At 40.4% G+C, this 18,685-nt stretch overlaps 2 protein-coding genes across 2 annotated transcripts; one reads left to right on the forward strand and one right to left on the reverse strand.

The window, feature by feature from the left end:
* Positions 1-1,583: 1,583 nt before the first annotated feature.
* Positions 1,584-4,702, reverse strand: LOC143915321 (putative serine hydrolase). Its single transcript, XM_077435896.1, has 4 exons — positions 4,633-4,702; positions 4,044-4,183; positions 3,754-3,958; positions 1,584-2,546 (listed from the first exon to the last, which is right to left on the reverse strand). Exons 2-4 carry the CDS (start codon positions 4,167-4,169, stop codon positions 1,858-1,860), a joined length of 1,020 nt encoding a protein of 339 aa, XP_077292022.1. The 5' UTR covers positions 4,170-4,183; positions 4,633-4,702; the 3' UTR covers positions 1,584-1,857.
* A 10,923-nt stretch (positions 4,703-15,625) lies between these two features.
* On the forward strand, positions 15,626-17,174 carry LOC143915573 (tRNA methyltransferase 10 homolog A). Its single transcript, XM_077436272.1, has 4 exons — positions 15,626-16,230; positions 16,321-16,467; positions 16,541-16,646; positions 16,727-17,174. The coding sequence occupies exons 1-4, from the start codon at positions 15,730-15,732 to the stop codon at positions 16,876-16,878; spliced, it is 906 nt and encodes a 301-aa protein (XP_077292398.1). The 5' UTR covers positions 15,626-15,729; the 3' UTR covers positions 16,879-17,174.
* Positions 17,175-18,685: the final 1,511 nt, after the last annotated feature.

Genomic DNA, 18,685 nt, shown 5'->3' on the forward strand with positions numbered 1-18,685 from the left:
GTACTTGGGCTAAATAAATTTATTATTTATTATAATTTTGAGGATCAATTTGCGGGGAAGTTTATTTGAATGTAAATAATTTAAGCGAATTATTTTTTTGTCAGTCTGTTAATAAACAGTTTTCAGTTTAATAATAAGGAAATAATTCAATAGATCTCTTAAAGGTTGTGATAATTAAATTTGACTGTAATTTGATGCGAATAATACACGGCTGTGGAGTCGGAGTCAAAGTCGTGGCGTTGGAGCGTTTCAAGCGGAGCCGGAATTGTGAAAAATCAACCGACTCCGACTACTTTTTAATAATTTTATTAATTAATAGTACATACTACGGTATGTTTCAACTAGAGTCTCCACTTTGACTGAAGTAAATCCACTAATAAATTTAAATTTAATAATTTCTTTGTAAAAATCATGATTTTAAATTACAATTAAACAATTAAAATTTTTAAATTGCACGTATTTTAATGTTTTGTGGCCGAAAACATTTTTCTATTCTGTTTTTTACTCTCATTGATTTATTTGTGTATGAAATTCATACACATACACTATGAATGTATTTTACTTTTATTTATACCTATTTCATTACCAATAATTCAATAAATTGGGTTCTGTCTCAGTTTTTAGCGATTTTTTAATTCTTTTATTATTTATATTTTGAAAATCGCTTTTATTTTTACTACTAATAATTTAAACATTGCCAAAAAATGTCGATCTTATTAAAATCGTTCAAGTTAGAGTCAAAGTTCGGACTCGGACTCGGTAAATTTTGATCCAACTCCACAAAATAGTTTATCTTAACTTTGAGTCCTAGACAAGATCGTTCTGTTTCAAAAATTATTCAATTAATCATATATTTTAATTATATTTAATGATGGCTCAATCAGTATAAGGGCGAAATCACACAGGGAAGAACGGTACGTCATGTGCTTGGCTCCCTGCTATGGGGGTTCTCCAAAATGTCTTCAAATATGGTATATACCGTTATCGATCACTGTCCAGCAAGAATAAAATTTGACCTAAAACTCTCCAGGGGTGATTTTGGGACGGTATTTGCTGGGCTAGCCAAATTATTTTCACATGTTTGAAAGTATCTAAAAAAACCGGGTTTGGTGCAAACGATCGACAAGCGCCAGACAGACTGAACGACAGATTAACTGGATGGCTGCTTTAAACGCAATTCTCGACTTCACGAATGATAGATTGCACATCCGATGACGAGTAACCTTTCGATGTGCACAGATGCAATTATTAAAATTGAGTAGGATCTTTCTGGCGAGTTTAATAAGGCAAAATTCGGAACTAAAGTATCAGGAGCACAGGACGTATACAGGGTAGGTATGTCGGGACTTCGGGTAGATTTCGTTTAGTGTAAGTGCGAGCAGTGCGCACGCATAAGGTACACGTGTCGTTAATCTGTGGTTCAGTCTGTCTGGCGCTTGTCGATCGTTTGCACCGCATCGAAAAAAACCATGTGCTGCGTTTCTTCCTATGTGATTTCACCCCAAGTGTACGTTGTTTGCGATGAATCAATCATATAAAAGTAATATCTGTCAAAAAAGTAGTAAAAAAGGTTATTGCTTTTTGTCATCACAATGATTCACGATAAGTGATTCACCAATATCCAATATATGCAGATCTGAGTTGCAGTGTTTCAATCTTTGACTTTGTCTCAATACTGAGACTAACAAATGCAAATTCTATTTGACATTTAAAATCAGAGTTGGAAGCGTAGTCGCGTTTTTTAACAAGTGATCAATAAAAATAATAAAACAAATAATTCATTACAATACTGTCAATCTACCGCTATAAAATAAATAAAAAACGATTAAAATTTAGCTATTAAAAATAATATCACGACTAAATCTTATGATACTTTTGTAAAAACGTATTTATGAGAGGTGCGCTAAGCTCCGGATTGTTTAGATGCGAATGGTGAGTTCCGGGAACGACGTGCGCTTCGAAATCCTTATTCTTCTTCATCATCTCCAATATCTCCATATACATTTCCTTAGGTTCGAAGTACGGCCCCGACTCAAACTTGATGTGCAAAGTCGGACATTTTATACGCTCGGCCATTGCACGCACGTCTTCCATATTAGTTCCGAGCTCGAAACTGCGCTTCAGACGGGAGTCTCTGCTGAAGTAATACTTGTTTGGATCCGAAGCTGACTTGGTGAGTCCTCTCTCCATCAGATGCTTGGCGTTCGTCGTGCCGATCGACTTGTGTGAGCCCAGGTAGACCTTTTCGGTTATTTCGTCCCAGGAATACGAAGGGGGTTCGGAGCCCGAGATGTTCCTGGCGTCGGCTATTAAAGATTTATCGAGAGAAGTACTACTCCTCTCGATGAAATTTTTCGAACGACCCGTCGTTGGTTTCAGGTTGTCCAGTTGAATCATGAAATTCACCTCGTCGGGGAACAATGCCGAGTATGCAAACGATGTGATGGCTCCCATGGAGTGGCCCAATAGAGATACCGACTTCCATCCATAATACTTAACGATTCTTCTTAAAACTACTGGGTTATCTGGGAAGTGGTAGAACGTACCTGAAATAAATACAGTAGGCTAGTTGCTTTATCTATGTACGTAGTAACAATAGTTTTGTGATCATGCGAAAATTCGAACTCAGAATCGATCACTGATCACATTTTCATGGTCTAGAAAAAATGTGTGTGTCTGTGTATTTTTTGAACACCGTTAGTCCTATCGAACTGAAACTTAGTATCGGTTACTGAAATTCTTATCGATAAGACGTGAATTTTTTTCAAATTTTTAAGTTGACCGGAAATGGTACCTCCCCTTATAGGTGTCCTCTTTTTTTTAAGTTTTTGAATTCAATTATCTCCCAAGCCACTAACCGAATCAGACTGAAATTTTTTTGCATGTAATAGAAATTATAAATTTTATACCCTAATATTTTTTACTTGAACCGGAATTAGTACTTTTACTCTAGAGAATCGAGGTTTTTTTTATTTTTCTCAGAAACCTTTTGGTTTATTGAACTGAAATTTCATATCTAGAAGTTTAAGCTTAATAACAAGTTGCTTAAAAAAATTTAGTAAGCATCCGTCAACTGGAAGTGGCAGTTTACTCTTGTTTGATATTTCTTCCACTATTTTTTTCGACCACTTAAACATGTGTGCTCTTCACGAAAAAATTTAAGTATAATTCTTGTATCAATATGATTAAAATAAATAAAAAATCACTAAATTTAATAAACCGGAAGTGGGATTTTTTCCTCTTAGAAATGTCAAAAATGTTGTAACCACGATTCTTTTCACACCCCTGAACGTATCAAGTTGAAAATTTATATTTGTATTCTTTATGTACTAACTTAGAGCAGATAAGATTTTGGTCAGAATTTGTAAACCGGAAGTAGTATTTTTTTTAAAAACAATATTTCATTATTTTATTTTGACCTTTTAAATTATTTTTATTTTCTTGATATTTAATGTGTATAATAATTATAGTGATTTTAAGTAATAAAAAAATTTCGAACAAAGGTCGACAACTGGAAGTTGAACTTTTGTCTTTTGTAAGTTTCCCTACATTTGCGCTCAATTTGTATCAAAAAATGTTCTTGTAACCGGTATGTGCGAACGTGTATGTTTGTTTAATTATCGAATTTTGTTTTGTGACCTTCTTGTATTCCTCAAATACATAGATAAAGTCATGGGTTGGTCACATCCGAATTTTTTTGATAATCATATAAGCAGCTTATTTAATAGTATAGTTTGAGTCCGTATAATATACCTGAAGGAAACCATGAAGACTTTCCGTGACCGGGAAAGTCTATAGCTAAGATTGAAGTATTTTTTGGTAAATGTGGAATTAGCGGTTTCCAAGTTCCGGCATTGTCCTGCCAGCCGTGCAAAGCAAGAATAGGTTGCTTATCTTTCGGCCCCCAATGGACACAGGATATGTGACCCCATGGTACAGGAATTTCAACTTCTTCAAACTGATTAGAAAAAATATTTTATAGTTAACATTTTAAGCAGGATATATAAATTCATCATATAAAAATAGAACATGTATATATGTACTTCAATATCGGCAGTGGATTTTTCAGTGACAGCACTAGAATAGCTTCTATTTATAAAGTATAGATTTCGAAATGATTTCCTCATTGTGTTTAAGATTGTCAATGTACACTTGGAGCTATTCATCATTTATATGTGTATTCCTGTAAAGAATAATAAATATTAATGAGACATGATTCGGAATATGTATGTAGATAAATTGTGCAAGTTACAACACAGATTGTATTCATCATGTTTTTCAATGACACAGCACTGTTAAAATTTATAACATAGTTGTGTGCTTATCAGTTTCTTATTCAATCATGTATTTAATCTGTTTTTAAAACGAACAACAAATTATGCTAATACAATGTACTAATTTAACGTAATTGGTTATATAATTGTAATGATATGAATTTTGAAAAAGATTAAAGAATTTGGGAATTTTTATTCTTATTAGTACATCAGTTTGATATAATAGTTTGTTTTATTTCATATTTCAAAAATTAAAAGGATTTTTTTTTTAATGTATATGTTAAAAATAAAACATACAGGAATTTGATTAAATGCGAAAATAAATATTTAATTTAATTAAAAAAAAAATGATATGTACCTTTAATGTTCTTTGAACTTATGAGTTTCATGGAGCACTACCGACTGACGCAACACGTGCTGTCAAACTGACAACTACACGTGCACATGTGACAATTCCAATTGACAGCTGTCATATGGCAACACTTATTTGGACTTAGTCAGTTTGAAAATATCTTATTATAAATAATAATATATAGGGTATGTGTACTTGTTAGATGCTTGAATAAAACCAATAAATTAATGCTTAATGATTGTAAAATAATACAATAATATTATCAATTTAGTATGAAAAGGAATATATGTGTTATAGTTTTAAGCCAGCTACATAGGTTTGGTTCGGTGATTAGTGACCAGTTTTAGGGTGTGACCAGTTTTAGTGTGACGGGTTTTTTTTTTTTTTCCGGCGGGGGGAAATCTTCTAGAAGACACCACCGACGTGTTTAATTCCGGTGGTAGTGTGGGATTTTTACCCACTAAAACCCCCCTCCTCTTCAGCTACCACCCGGCTACTAATTAAGTATTGCTCAAGGGTGGCAGCCAGGATAGCCATCTAGGCTCTCGTCATTTTACAAAGTCCGACTTCTTTTCTCTCGATCGCGTTCTGCCTCTTCTTTCTCCTGCATGATGCATACTGCAAACGTAGTGCACGCTTTCCACGCCTCTGCACTCTCAAGCATAGCAGGAATCATGTTAGTCGTCGTTAATGAGTTAACACCGAGTTCATTTTTTAGATTGGTTCTATGTGCGTTCCATGCTGGACAATCGAATGCAGTGTGTTCAGCATCGTCGTTTTCTGCACTGCAGTGATGACATCCTGGTATTGCTGTGGGTCTCGGGGGAACAGGGTAGTTCCTCCCCCACGAGTTAGGGCCGAATGGTCGAATGACAGCTCCACTGCCGTAACCATGGCGACCGGTGTTGCCACCCTCTTCTATGGGGTCGCCACATCACTCCCTCCCCAGCGACATTGCGTAGCCGTCGCGACAACTACGGGATGTAGCTGTCCAGATGGGCTGGCCACCGGACTCTCCTGCCAGTCCGTGTGGTTGCTTGTCGGCCAGTTTCTTGCTGTGGTTCTGCATTTTCTTGGGGGGCTCTCTCTGCTCTCTCTGGGGGCTCTCCGCTGCTTTCCATGTATGCCGGCTTTATGCGGTCTACCGATACGGTGACATTGGAATCCTTAATTCTCAGTGTGAAGAACTTCGGTCCCCTCTTCAACACCCTGTATGGACCATCGTATGGAGGCTGTAACGGACCCTTGGCAGCATCGTGTCTCAGGAACACCTGATCACTGGTGTGCAGGTCTTTGAAGATAAAGGTTGATCTTGTTCCATGGCGCCGCGGTGGACTGGGTCTCAACCTCGCCATTTGGGACCGCAATCTCTCTGCTAGTTCCGCTGTGTTGGGTCCTCCGTTTCGTTGTGGAGCCAGAAACTCTCCCGGTAGCCGTAGCGGTTGACCATATACCAGTTCTGCTGACGTGGCATTAAGGTCTTCCTTCCATGCCGATCGGATTCCCAGTAACACTGTCGGTAGGGCTTCCGTCCACCCTTCGTCTTGGTGGCACATGATCGCGGCTTTAAGCTGCCTGTGGAACCTCTCTACCATCCCATTTGCTGCAGGGTGGTATGCGGTTGTCCTTATGTGTGTCGATCCCGTCAACCTATTCAGTTCCTTGAATAGAGTGCTCTCGAATTGTCGTCCTTGATCGGTAGTTATTCGTAGGGGGCATCCGAATCTTGCAATCCAACCACTGACGAATTTCTTTGCAACCGTTTCTGCCGTGATATCTTCCATAGGGATAGCTTCTGGCCAGCGAGTAAACCTATCAACGCATGTCAATAAGTACTTGTAACCGGCGGACTGTGGTAAGGGACCAACTATGTCTATGTGAATGTGGTCAAATCGATTTTCCGGTGGCTGGAACTCTCCCACAGATGCAATGACGTGCCTCGTTATTTTTGATTTCTGGCAAAATATGCACTCTTGGGCCCATCTTCTGCATTCCTTCTTCATACCCGTCCAGAAATATCGTTGGGTCACTAATTTAGCTGATGCTTTTACCCCTGGGTGCGCCAATTTATGGATTAGTTCGAACGCCTGTTTCCTAAATTTCGCTGGCAAGTACGGCCGTTGCGTTTCTGAAGATACATCACAATAGATGGTCGTCTCTTCGCCTGGAATAGGTATCTTGGCAAACTGCTTGTCGGGATCTCGTAGCAGTTGTGACAGTTCTGTGTCATCCTCCTGCGCTCGTGCTATTGCTTGAAAGTCCATCCCGGAAATTGCTTCTATTCTTGACAGTGCATCCGCTACCACGTTTTCTTCTCCCGATACATGTCGAACATCTGTTGTGAACTGGCCTACAAAGTCTATGTGCCTAAACTGTCTTGGCGAACATTTCTCTGGCTTCTGTTGGAACATGTATATAATAGGCTTGTGGTCAGTGAAAATAGTAAAAAATTTTCCTTCTACCATATGGCGGAAATGCCGGACTGCACTATATATTGCCAACAACTCCCGGTCGTAAGTGCTGTATCTCCTTTCTGTTCCTGACAATTTCCTTGTGAAGAATGCCAACGGCTCCCACCCTTCGGGCGTCTTCTGCTGTAGGACTGCTCCGAGTGCTACATCTGATGCGTCCGTCACCAATGCCAAGTCTGCCCCTGGTTTTGGGTGGCTGAGGAGGGCTGCGTCTGATAAGCTATCCTTGCACTTTCCGAATGCTTCTTCCAACGCGTTGGTCCATGCAATCTTTGCCTTGTCTTTCTTTTTAGATCCTTTTAGCAACTCGCTGAGGGGCGCCTGCAATTTTGCAGCACCCGGAACAAAACGCCGATAGAAGTTTATCATCCCCAAAAACTGCCTTAATTGTTCGATTGTAGCTGGTCGGGGAAATCTTTTCACCGCAGCTACTTTGTCTGCTTGGGGTTTGGTTCCATTTTCTGACACCTCGTATCCTAGAAATCTTACAGTTTTTGCTCCGAAAACGCACTTTGCTGTGTTGACTAAAACGCCATATTCTTGAAACCGTGAAAAAAGTTTTCGTAAGTGGTTAATATGTTCTTCTTCGTTTTCTGACGCTACCAGCACGTCGTCAATATATACGTAGCAGAAATCCAATCCCCTTAGGACTTCGTCCATAAACCGCTGGAAGGTCTGTGCCGCGTTTCTGAGTCCGAAGGACATAAACGGGAATTCAAATAACCCAAACGGGGTGGAAATAGCTGTTTTTTTTATGTCTTCATTGTGTACAGGGATTTGGTGGTATGCGCGCACGAGATCAATTGTAGAAAATAACTTCTTGCCATATAAGGTACTGGCGAAATCTTCTATATGCGGTACTGGATACCTATCTGGTATAGTGCGGGCATTCAACGCTCTGTAGTCCCCGCATGGTCTCCATTATCCGTCGTGCTTAGGTACTAGGTGTAATGCTGATGACCAACTACTGTCTGATGGTCGAGCGATTCCTTCGTTCAACATGGTCTTGAAAGTCTCTTTTGCGATCTGCAACTTCTCCGGTGCGAGGCGGCGCGGCTTGCAACTTGCTGGTGGTCCTTCAGTGGTTCTGATATAATGCACAGTATGATGTTTCATTGTTCTGTTTTTATTTCCTGTCGGCCGCGTTATCTCTGGAAACTCTGTTAGTAGATGGTGAAATGTTGATGTGCCACAAATTGCTTTCACCTGCTCTACTTTTGCTGTTCCTATTGCTCGGCCCCTCACTGAAACAGTTGTGAGATTATCCATCAGTTTCGCATTTTTCAAATCAATCAAAAGACAAAAATGTTTGATGAAATCAGCGCCAATAATAGGCCTTGATACGTCGGCTATTACAAATCTCCATTTGTATACCCGACGTAGTCCCAAGTCGACGTCTACCTCCTTCCAACCGTACGTTTTTATCGTAGATCCGTTCGCGGCGAATAGAAGGTATGATGTCGCTATTTTGCGACCCGGCAATATTGACTTCGGAAGGACACACAGGTCAGAACCGGTGTCGACTAGGAACCGTAGTTTACTGACCTTGTCTGTTACGTATAGGCGGCAAGAAGTGGGGCTGGGGCTGCTTTCCGCCATTAGCGCCTGCCCTGGAAGTTTTCCGCCTGGTTAAACCTGCGCGGTGGCGTGTTCCTGCGGCCTCGGGGACTCTGTTGTCGTGGTTGCCAGCGTCGGCTCCTCGCTGGGGAGTGTGATGGCCTTGATTCTTTCCGATTCGTCTCGTTCGTTTGCAGTAGCCGTCCCATCATCGTGGTCAGGTCATCTACCTTTTGATTTAATGTTTGGAACTCTCCCCGTGTCACATACTCATCATCGGTTTGCCGCCTCTTCTCTCTGCGGTCTGTCATCGCTGCCACGTGGGGCTGCTGTCGTACCACCTGTCTGCCTTCCTGGCCAGCTTATCCAAATCGGTTTCGTCGCTCATTGCCAGTTGCAAGCTTAGTCCCTCTGGCAGCCTGCTCTCCCACGTGGTTCTCAGCAGATCCTCCGACATTTCCTGGGCCGCCAATATCCGGAGGTCTCTCAGGAACTGTGATGGCTTCCTGTCGCCAATTTCCTCGCGTTCGAGGAGTCTGCGATGTCTCTGTCGTTGGCCGACTCCTAACCTCTCCAAAATTTCCTTCTTCAGGAAGGTATATCGCTTGAGTTTCGGGGGGGCCACGTGGATGTCCCAAATCTCCGTCATCACCTCGCGAGGCAAACACGCGATTGTTCTGCAGTATCGCGTGTTTTCGCTAGTGATTCTGGCGGCTTCGAAGCTCGCCTCCATCTGTGCGAACCATATTTGGGGGTTCTCGGCCCAAAAGGGGGGGAAGGGGGGCACGGGCGCCCCCAAAAAGTCAAGATTTACCGTGCTTTGGTTGCGGTCGCTGTTCTCCGCGTTTTCCTCCATGTTGTTCTGCACATTGTTCTCCCCGCCTGCTTCGGCGGCGCCGTTGTCTGCTTCACCGTCGGACATCGTGTTTCCAAGATTGTCGGGAAGAATAGGGGGGATGGGGGTGCGCGCTGTCTATCACGTCGGGGTCACCACTGTGGGTCTCGGGGGAACAGGGTAGTTCCTCCCCCACGAGTTAGGGCCGAATGGTCGAATGACAGCTCCACTGCCGTAACCATGGCGACCGGTGTTGCCACCCTCTTCTATGGGGTCGCCACATTGCTTTTTTTCCTATCTTGTGCAGATAGCTTCCGAAGCAGCCATGTCCTGTTAAAATTTGAGTTAGGTGAAAACACAGTTCACCATGTTTTCTCCGGCTCCAAACCCTCAGGTCTCTGATGAGTCGATGCGTCCACCGACCCTTAGTTGACGCATCCCATTGAGTCTGCCACAAAGACATAGTTCTTTCTTTTGCGTCATTTTTCTGCTCCCCTCTGTAGACCGCTTTCCGCTCTTCTGCGAGCAGATCGATGGGTGGTATGGCTGTTATTGCAAGGATGGCTGCTTCGGATACCGTGCGATATGCAGCAGCAACTCTTAGCGCACTTCTTCGCTGAACTCTTACTATGTTGAGTCTCGCCTTTTCCGTTCTCATTGCATCCGCCCATATCGGAACGCCGTACAACAGAACCGAGTGGACTACTTCATTATAAAGTTTTCTTCTGTTTGTTTTGGGTCCTCCTATGTTGGACATCAACCTGGCCAAGTCGTCGGCAACTCCTGCTGCTTTTGCCGCCGCCTTTTCTGTATGTACAGTGAAGCGAAGTTTGTTATCGATCCATACTCCCAGGTATCGGATCGATCTATTATATTTCACCTCGTGCCCGTCGATGTAGAGTTGCGGTGGTATTAACTTCCTTCGTCTGGTGAAGAACACGGCCTCAGTCTTTTGAACTGCTAATTCCAATCCAGCGTCCGACAGCCATCTCCTTATCTTTCCGATCGAGTCTTCACAAATAGCTCGCAAGAGTTCTACGGATTTCGCCGCAACTAGCAATGCTACATCATCGGCGAAGGCAACTATCTTCGCCTCTGGGCGAAATGGAACACGTATAAGACCATCATACATGACATTCCACAGTGCAGGTCCAAGTACCGAGCCCTGTGGAACGCCTGCCGTGATCGTTCGCTGTCGTTGAATGCCATTACAGCTGTATACCAGCTGTCTGTCCGAAAGATAACTTTTGATTATTCGCTCCAAGTATGCTGGTGTCTCAATTCTTTGGAGCGCTTCAAGGATCAGGTTCCATTTTGCTGAGTTGAATGCATTCTTAATATCAAGTGCAATCATCACGACATGCCCGCTTGCTTTGACACTTCCCTCCCATGCTTTCTTAACAGTATCAATGACCTGTTGTATTGCCTCAATTGTCGAGCGCCCCGGGCAGAAGCCAAACTGGTGTGGCGAAAGTCCCTTCGTAGGATCCTCAAGGTACTTCTGTAGCCGCTGGAGAATCAGTCTCTCCAAAAGCTTGCCGAGTCCGTCCAGCATGCAAAGCGGTCTGTATGCAGATGGGCTATTCTGGACCTTGTTTCCCTTCGGAATAAGTACCAATCTTTGTCTCTTCCAAGAAGAAGGAAACGTCCCTTCTGTCAGACAAGAGTTGTGGTCTGCAAGCAGTAGTGCAGGATCTGAGCCAGCAACCCGTCTGATGATTGCGTTTGGGACGCAGTCCGGTCCTGGGGCTTTGTTCGTCTGTAGTCGTCTGGCAGCCATGTTTAGTTCCTCGTCAGTAAAGATGGGTATTTGTTCGGTTGCATCATTGTCCATATTTCTCCTGACGATGACGTCAGAATTTTCCCGGGTCGAGAAGAGTCCATCAACTACCATCTCCAGATTTGATTGGTTGTTGAGGTAAGGATCATCTATCGATCGCCGAAGTTTCCTCCTCACAATCTTATAAGGTGTACCCCATGGATCGGCGTTGACATAGTTGCACATCTCTTCCCAGCACTGCGATTTGCTTCTCTTGATTGCGTTGCGCAAAGCCTTTCTAGCCTCTTTATAAGCTTGACGTCGCTCGTCGCAGTCGGGATGTAGTTGCATCCTGCGATGACAAGCTGTGCAGTTCCGTCGGAGTTCTGCTATCCCGTCATTCCACCAGTACACTGGGGGTCGACGCACGCCGCTTCCAAGCTTGGGCATTGAGGCGTTGCAAGCAAAGCGGAAAATGTCATTGAGCGATTGAGTGACTTCTTCATCCCCTCTCCCAGATACACCATTGAAAACAGTCTCTCTCTTGAGCGCAATGGCCCCTTCGAGTGCTGGGGTTCGAGTCCAATTTCCTGACTGCCCACCCTTCGAGTGCTTTATTTTTTGTCTTCTTTTGGCAATTTTTTATTGTGAATTTTATGTATAGATGATCGCTGTAAGAATGGGTGTCAAGAACTTCCCAATGTCCAACTCTTCCCAGTAGTGATTCATGTATAAATGTAACATCTATAACCGAAGCACTGTTCACGCGCACGAAGGTGTTAGATCCGGTGTTTATAGCGTGTAGTCGCAGCTGTGAATCCATCTCTGAAAGCAATATACCTCTTCTATCCGTGTGTGGAGACCCTGATTCAGGAGCTTTTGCATTAAAGTCACCAGCGACAATCGTAGGTAGAGGAGAAGCGCTGATGCTATCTTCCAGTCGGGTGAGACCTTCGACGAAGTCGGTGTATATTGAATTCGGGGAAAAATAGCAAGAATATATCCTCACCTTGTCCGTCTCAACCCAAGTCCAGCCGCTTTTGCTACCACTATCTACATCAGTAATACGCAGCAGAGGGGAGAAGGCACATATGGCCGCTCTAGAATCTGCATCAGAAAACCAGCGCGGTGGGGTATTCCCGCGATACTGCTCAGCGATAAGTACCAAGTCAGCCCCATTTTCTTCAGCCACCTTATGCATAAGGTCCTGTGCAACCCTACAACCGTGGAGATTTATTTGTAGGAATGTTAGGGCCATTTAGATTTATTGGCATTTTTTCTTGCTTCTTGTCGGTATATGGGACATTCCTTTGTGCCATTGCAGTGTCGGCTCCTTCTTTGTTTTTGCAGGTCAGACAACATAGTTTGTTCTGGCAGGTAGCTACCATATGGTTCTCTTCCCCGCATCTGAAGCATGTCTCTCGATGTGGATTGCTGCAAGTCGTCGATCTGTGGCCGAGGCCCTGACACCGATAACACCTCATGACGCTGATTCTTCGGCGCACCCTACACCTCAGGAATCCTATTTTTACTTTCCCTACCTGTAGTGGTTGGACTCCAATTTTGGCAGGAAGGCTAACTATTGCTAGTTGGGTGCCTCTCGTACCGGCTTTTAAGTATCTAGCTGTGATATACTCTTTTTTTAAGACCACTGTTGTTCTCGCATAATGCAGTAACAGTGTCACTTTCTTCTTCTTCTGGGATGTCGAGGATTGTTATTGTCTCGATTGGTACAAGTCCTCACGCGGCTTTTGGCTATCCCAGTGCTCCAGCTATTACCCCTGCCAGGTCCGCTGGATCCTTTGAGCCTCTTGCCAGCTCTATAATGGCGTCGTCCTTGCGCGTCTTGCGGATAGCTGCTAATTCGTATCCAATCTCGTCCGGTTTTACCTCTTGGAGCATTTTTACCATCTCTGCGTATGTTTTCCCACTTTCTTGATTGCTGATGAGAACAGCATCTCTCTTGTAACGTGGCTTCCTTTGTTTTAAAGTTTTTTCCTTCTCTTTGTTTTTGTCCTTGCAAATACCAGTGCCTTGTCGTGTGTGACGTCTGCTTTGAACCAGGTTCCAGCCGTCTTCTGTGTGGTCATTCTGAGTGGGCACTGCTGGTTCAATGGTGGCAATTGCCTTTTTTAATCCCATAATTGCGTTTTCCGCGTGTGTAACGGGTGATCACGTGTGACCGATCTAGAGCGACCGGTTGGTCTGTGACCGGTTCACATTTGACTAGTAATCCGTTTACCGGTTTGATGACCATTTCCTCAAAAAAAAAAAAAAAACTTTTAAATACTTCAATTAAACTGATTATTATACATATTTATGTACATATAATCATGGACGCACAATTATGAAAAAATAAATTCATTTTCTTGAATGCTCTTGTAAAATTTTACATAAGATTGCTAAAAATCATTATACTTGGTGATTAACAAACATTTTGTTCAAAATTTAATTCCTGATAAACGGAAATAATATTTGAATAATTTATTGATAATATTGTAGGAGACATCATTTTCGCTAAAGGCTTTGAACATTTCAATTCAACCATTAGATAATGTAACGTACGCCGCGGATTAAGCGAATAGAATCCCAGAGACTGTGACCGTTCAAAGATTATCTGTAACGGATATCTGTTAACGGATTAACTAAATGCATACCGTGCGACTGGTATAAGTGGGTTTTAACGATTAGCGACAAGCTAAGTGCATGAAACAATGATTGCACTTCTCATACCGTGGGAATACATATCCGAATACGTGACTACACAGTAGGTAAACAGATTAGACGTCCTGAGAGATCTACCCCTTATAAGGCGGTACGTAGGCGATATCAGGTCATTCTGGACGGAGCCGTGACAGTGCGTATATCTCCTGAATCATCAATAAATGCTGTGAAACGACTGTTGGCCTTTTACTTGGATCCTCCACCCACCCCTACGCAACAATACTATTGCATAAATACCAGAAATGTACTGGTGAAACCTGTACAAATATTTACCTTATATAGACAGTTTGGTGATTATTTCGCGCAAAGCGATTTCGCACATGTCACTAAAATTTCGATCGCGAAACATCTGGCACCCGAAAATTCCATCCATCAAGAGTTCGAAAACACATTCAAATGAACGGCACCGCACGTCTTTATGGCTTCCAGTCAATTAAGGGCGTCCTCAGTTCATACGACTGTTATTTTTAATTCGCACGATCTTATTATTTCGGCAAGTTTCTCCTACATTTATTGAAATATGGGATTAGCTGTTATCAATCACTGTGAAGCTTATATCAATACAAGGACAAAATATCACTAAAAACACTCCAAGGGGTGATTTTTCGGACTGCATAGCTCAGGGATGGCTAGGCATACTTGGGTTTTTTACATGTTAAAGAGTATCTAAAAAAAAAAACATGTGCCGCGTGCCTCTCTGTATGATTTCACCCTTACTCACGCGAACTATCATAATTACGAGATTTCGAGTGCCAGATATTCCGTATTCGCGATTTTCGTGGCAGAGTGCGAAATAATCTGTTTTGCAATATATTAATGCTGAAAAATAAAACAAAAAGCTGTGGCATTACTAAGTAAAAGAAATACTACAAATGGAATTTTGTGAAATAAGAAACCTATCACGATTTACTTCACAAATAATCTATTGTGACCTTGACGGTGTTCCTGTTCACAAATAACTAGAGCGCGGATAGAGACCGTGCTTTTTACAGGAATCGGGGTGGTTTGGCTCTATTTACAAAGCTAGAGTGCAAGAAAAGGTTCGGCGAACCTTTAACAATGCATTTACAACAATTGAACAATGAACGGCGCGTTCTGGGTCCGCTATTTAAACTAAAAGCAATAATAAGTGTTATTATCTTAACTCAAATAATCAACGACTATCAAATTTATGTCCAACGACAGTAGTGTCTCCCTTATTTAATAATGGTTCGGTGATTATTCAGCAAAAAGCGATCTTGCGCACGTCACTAAAATCTCGGTTCGGTGATTACTGGTCACAAATTACTCGTCACAAAGTCACTAAAATCTCTATAACGGAACATCTGGCAGCCGAAAAGTCCATCATAATAACAATAACTATCATAGTAACGAGAACTTGAGTGCCAAATATTGTGTATTCGCGATTTTCATGGCAAAAATTGTCTTTGTGACCACCCCAATGTGACGAATAGTCCAATTACCAAAATCTCGATCACGGAACATCTGGCACCCAAAACTTCATCAATCAAAAGCTATCCACGGAAATATTGTAATAACGAGAACTCGAGTGCCAGATGTTCTATGATCAAGATTTTAGTGAAGTCCGCGAGATCGCTTTTGGGGTAATAATCCGTTTACCTTTAATAATATAGAAATTTATTTAAAAAAATTATTCTATGGCAACACTACAAATGTCACTTTTTCATGGTCGATTCCATGTGTGGCTGACATGTCTCTTATCAATCTAACCTACAAGTGATATACAAAAATTTAAAATGATCGATGGAGATATCAGCAATAATAACATTAGCAGCGAAGACGATGAAGTACAACTTCAATCCAAGAGGCCGAAACTGGAAGAGGATCAAATTTCAGACGAGCCAATCATTCAGCGACCTTTCACCAAGAACCAAATGAGGAAATGGCTCAAGAAAGAAAAGTGGGAAGCCAGAAAGAATGAGAAAAGGGCAAAAGAAAAAGCACGAGCGAAGCAAAGACGAGTCGAAGCCAAAATCAATAACATTGACATCGGACCCAGTCGAAAAGCTTTAAAACACTCCAAGGTTGCAAACAGTACCTGTACCACGGGAATTGTGATAGATTTAAGTTTTGATCATTTAATGATTGAAAAAGATAGAGCTAAAGTCATCAAACAGATCCTCAGATGTTACTCGTTGAATAGGAGATCATCGGCTCCGATGAAGTTTGTTGTGTGTAATTTTAGCGGTAGAACGAAAGCGGAGATGTCTAGACATAATGGTTATGAATATTGGGATGTAAGAAGTTTTAATGTATTATTTGAAATGTTGTGATGTATTATTATTATTAGATTTTTTTTTATCTTTTTGTATGAATTTTAATTTTAGGTTACATTTGAAGAGAAAAATTACTTGGATGTATTTCCACCTGAAGATTTAGTATATTTATCTAGCGAGTCAGAAAATGTAATTCAAAATATAGAGCCGAATAAAATGTACATTATCGGCGGATTAGTCGATCATAATTCGCACAAAGTAATACTTTTTGATATGACTTGTAGTAAAAATCATTGCACCTAAACAGTAATGCTTATCTGTAATATTTTAGGGGCTTTGTCATAAAATTGCAGTAGAACAAGGAATTCAACATGGCCGGTTGCCACTCGACGATTACTTAAATATGAAAACCAGAAAAGTATTAACCATAGATCATGGTAATGTAATATCAATAACTATATAAGTCCATTGAAGGAATAACCATATGTGTATTTTAATAGTGGATTTTTCTTTTCAGTATTTGAAATTCTCCTTAGGATAACTGAGGGTGTTCCGTGGACGGAAACATTGATGAGGGTTGTACCGATGAGGAAAGGTGCTAGCGTTTCAGCTGAAAAAACTAACACGGACGATTCAAAATATAGCGATTCTTGTGAAGAATCTAATTAAAAAGAAATTAAATTATTATTTTTATGTATACTGTATTTCTATTGAAAGTCTACCTCAGATGTGTCCAGTTTAAATTATCTGAAAATTTTAAGCATTAATTAAGTATATAAATTTATACTTAGCGTTGGAAATCTTACCTCAGAAACGTTTAAGATTTATATTTTGTAAATCTGCATCTTATGTAGTAAGTGTTATTATAATTCATAATAAACAAACAATACGTACATACATTGATTTATATTATTTATTTGGTTTAAACTCTTTTTTTATGTAAATACAATTTTCCATTTAATCTCAATTTTTTGTGGTTTGACGATGATTTTTCCAACATTTCTCCAAAATATTCTCATTTTAGGAATTTTGGTAATAATTTCCCTGCGTTAAGTTTTTCATTTAAGGTTCTTATGTATATTCAATGAAACTTCTATACACTAGGAAAACATTTTACTTTACAAATAAAGCTCTCTGTACCCCAAGGATAATAAGTTTGATGGACAGACATTTTAATTAAGAGAGTCAACAATAGAAAAGTATGAAGCTAATCTTTAAAAGTATTTTCAAACAAAAATAAGTATAGTTAGGAGAAAAGCTGATCCGGTTATAGTTATTTACCACTTAAACTAAAAAAAATACACTTACAGCTAGTGGTGAATCATTCTACAGGCGCTCTAGGTCTTCGACCAGGGGCTCTGATTTGTGAGGGAGGCAAAATACTCCAAAAACTAATAAATAGTTAAAATTTTAACATTTTTTTTAAATTTAGTAAATATCTTTTAATGTCTGGATTCAAATTCTAATTCATGGAATCAAATTACGCCTAGGAAATCTAATCAAGTTGATCTGCTACTACTTATGGCAAATTATTTTCAGAACAATATATTACCATCAGTTGGTATTGAATAAGAGAACTATCGAGGGCTTAAAATATGGAATTTGATCCTGATATAGCCAATCATATGAAATGGTATGAAAATCAATTACTATATAGATCTGGGTTGATTGTCAAGTTATATAAAGTAATAAAATCGGTGAGAAATAAATATTTTTAAAATGTCTGCGACCAGACCCAAATCTAGGGGGTTGCAAACTGGACATTTGCCCAGGGGCGGCAAAAATTGGCGTAAAGAAAAAATAAAATTAATGTAAATCAGTGCTACTCAAACTATGGTCCGCGGCCCAGTACTGGTCCGTGTACCGGCGGTAGCCGGTCCGTGCACAAAGAAGTAAATAAAAAATTAAAACAATAGCTTATTGTAACGTATATATTAATTCATTTGGAAGATAAACTAATTGATCTGACTACAAATGAAGAATTAAAAACCACAACTTCACTTCACTTCACAAATTGAAAGCAGAATTCTTCCCAGATATTCAAGAATATGCACTGAAACTCTTTTACTTTTACAAGACTGGTTTCTCAACCATTAGTTTAATAAAGATAAAATATCGTAATAGTGTAAATATTCATGATCCATTACGTGTAGAATTAATTCGATAAAACCACGACTGGATAAGTTATCTAATAACAAATAAGCTGATGTCTCATTAGTTTCTTTTTTTCATCTTTGTCTAAGTACATATATGATATATAGATATTGTACTTCTTTGAATTCAACAAAATAGATTTTACTACTTATATTTAATATTATTTTTATTTGTTATATGAAAAAATTTTCACTCACATTCATATATAACTTTTTTCTTTAAAAATCTGATGCTGGTCCGTGAGAATTACTGAAAAATATATGCTGGTCTGCTAACTGAAATAGATTGAGTAGCACTGATGTAAATAAATAAAAAAATATAA

Source organism: Arctopsyche grandis, chromosome 8 (genome assembly GCF_051622035.1).
Source record: "Arctopsyche grandis isolate Sample6627 chromosome 8, ASM5162203v2, whole genome shotgun sequence".
NCBI classification, from domain to species: domain Eukaryota; kingdom Metazoa; phylum Arthropoda; class Insecta; order Trichoptera; family Hydropsychidae; genus Arctopsyche; species Arctopsyche grandis.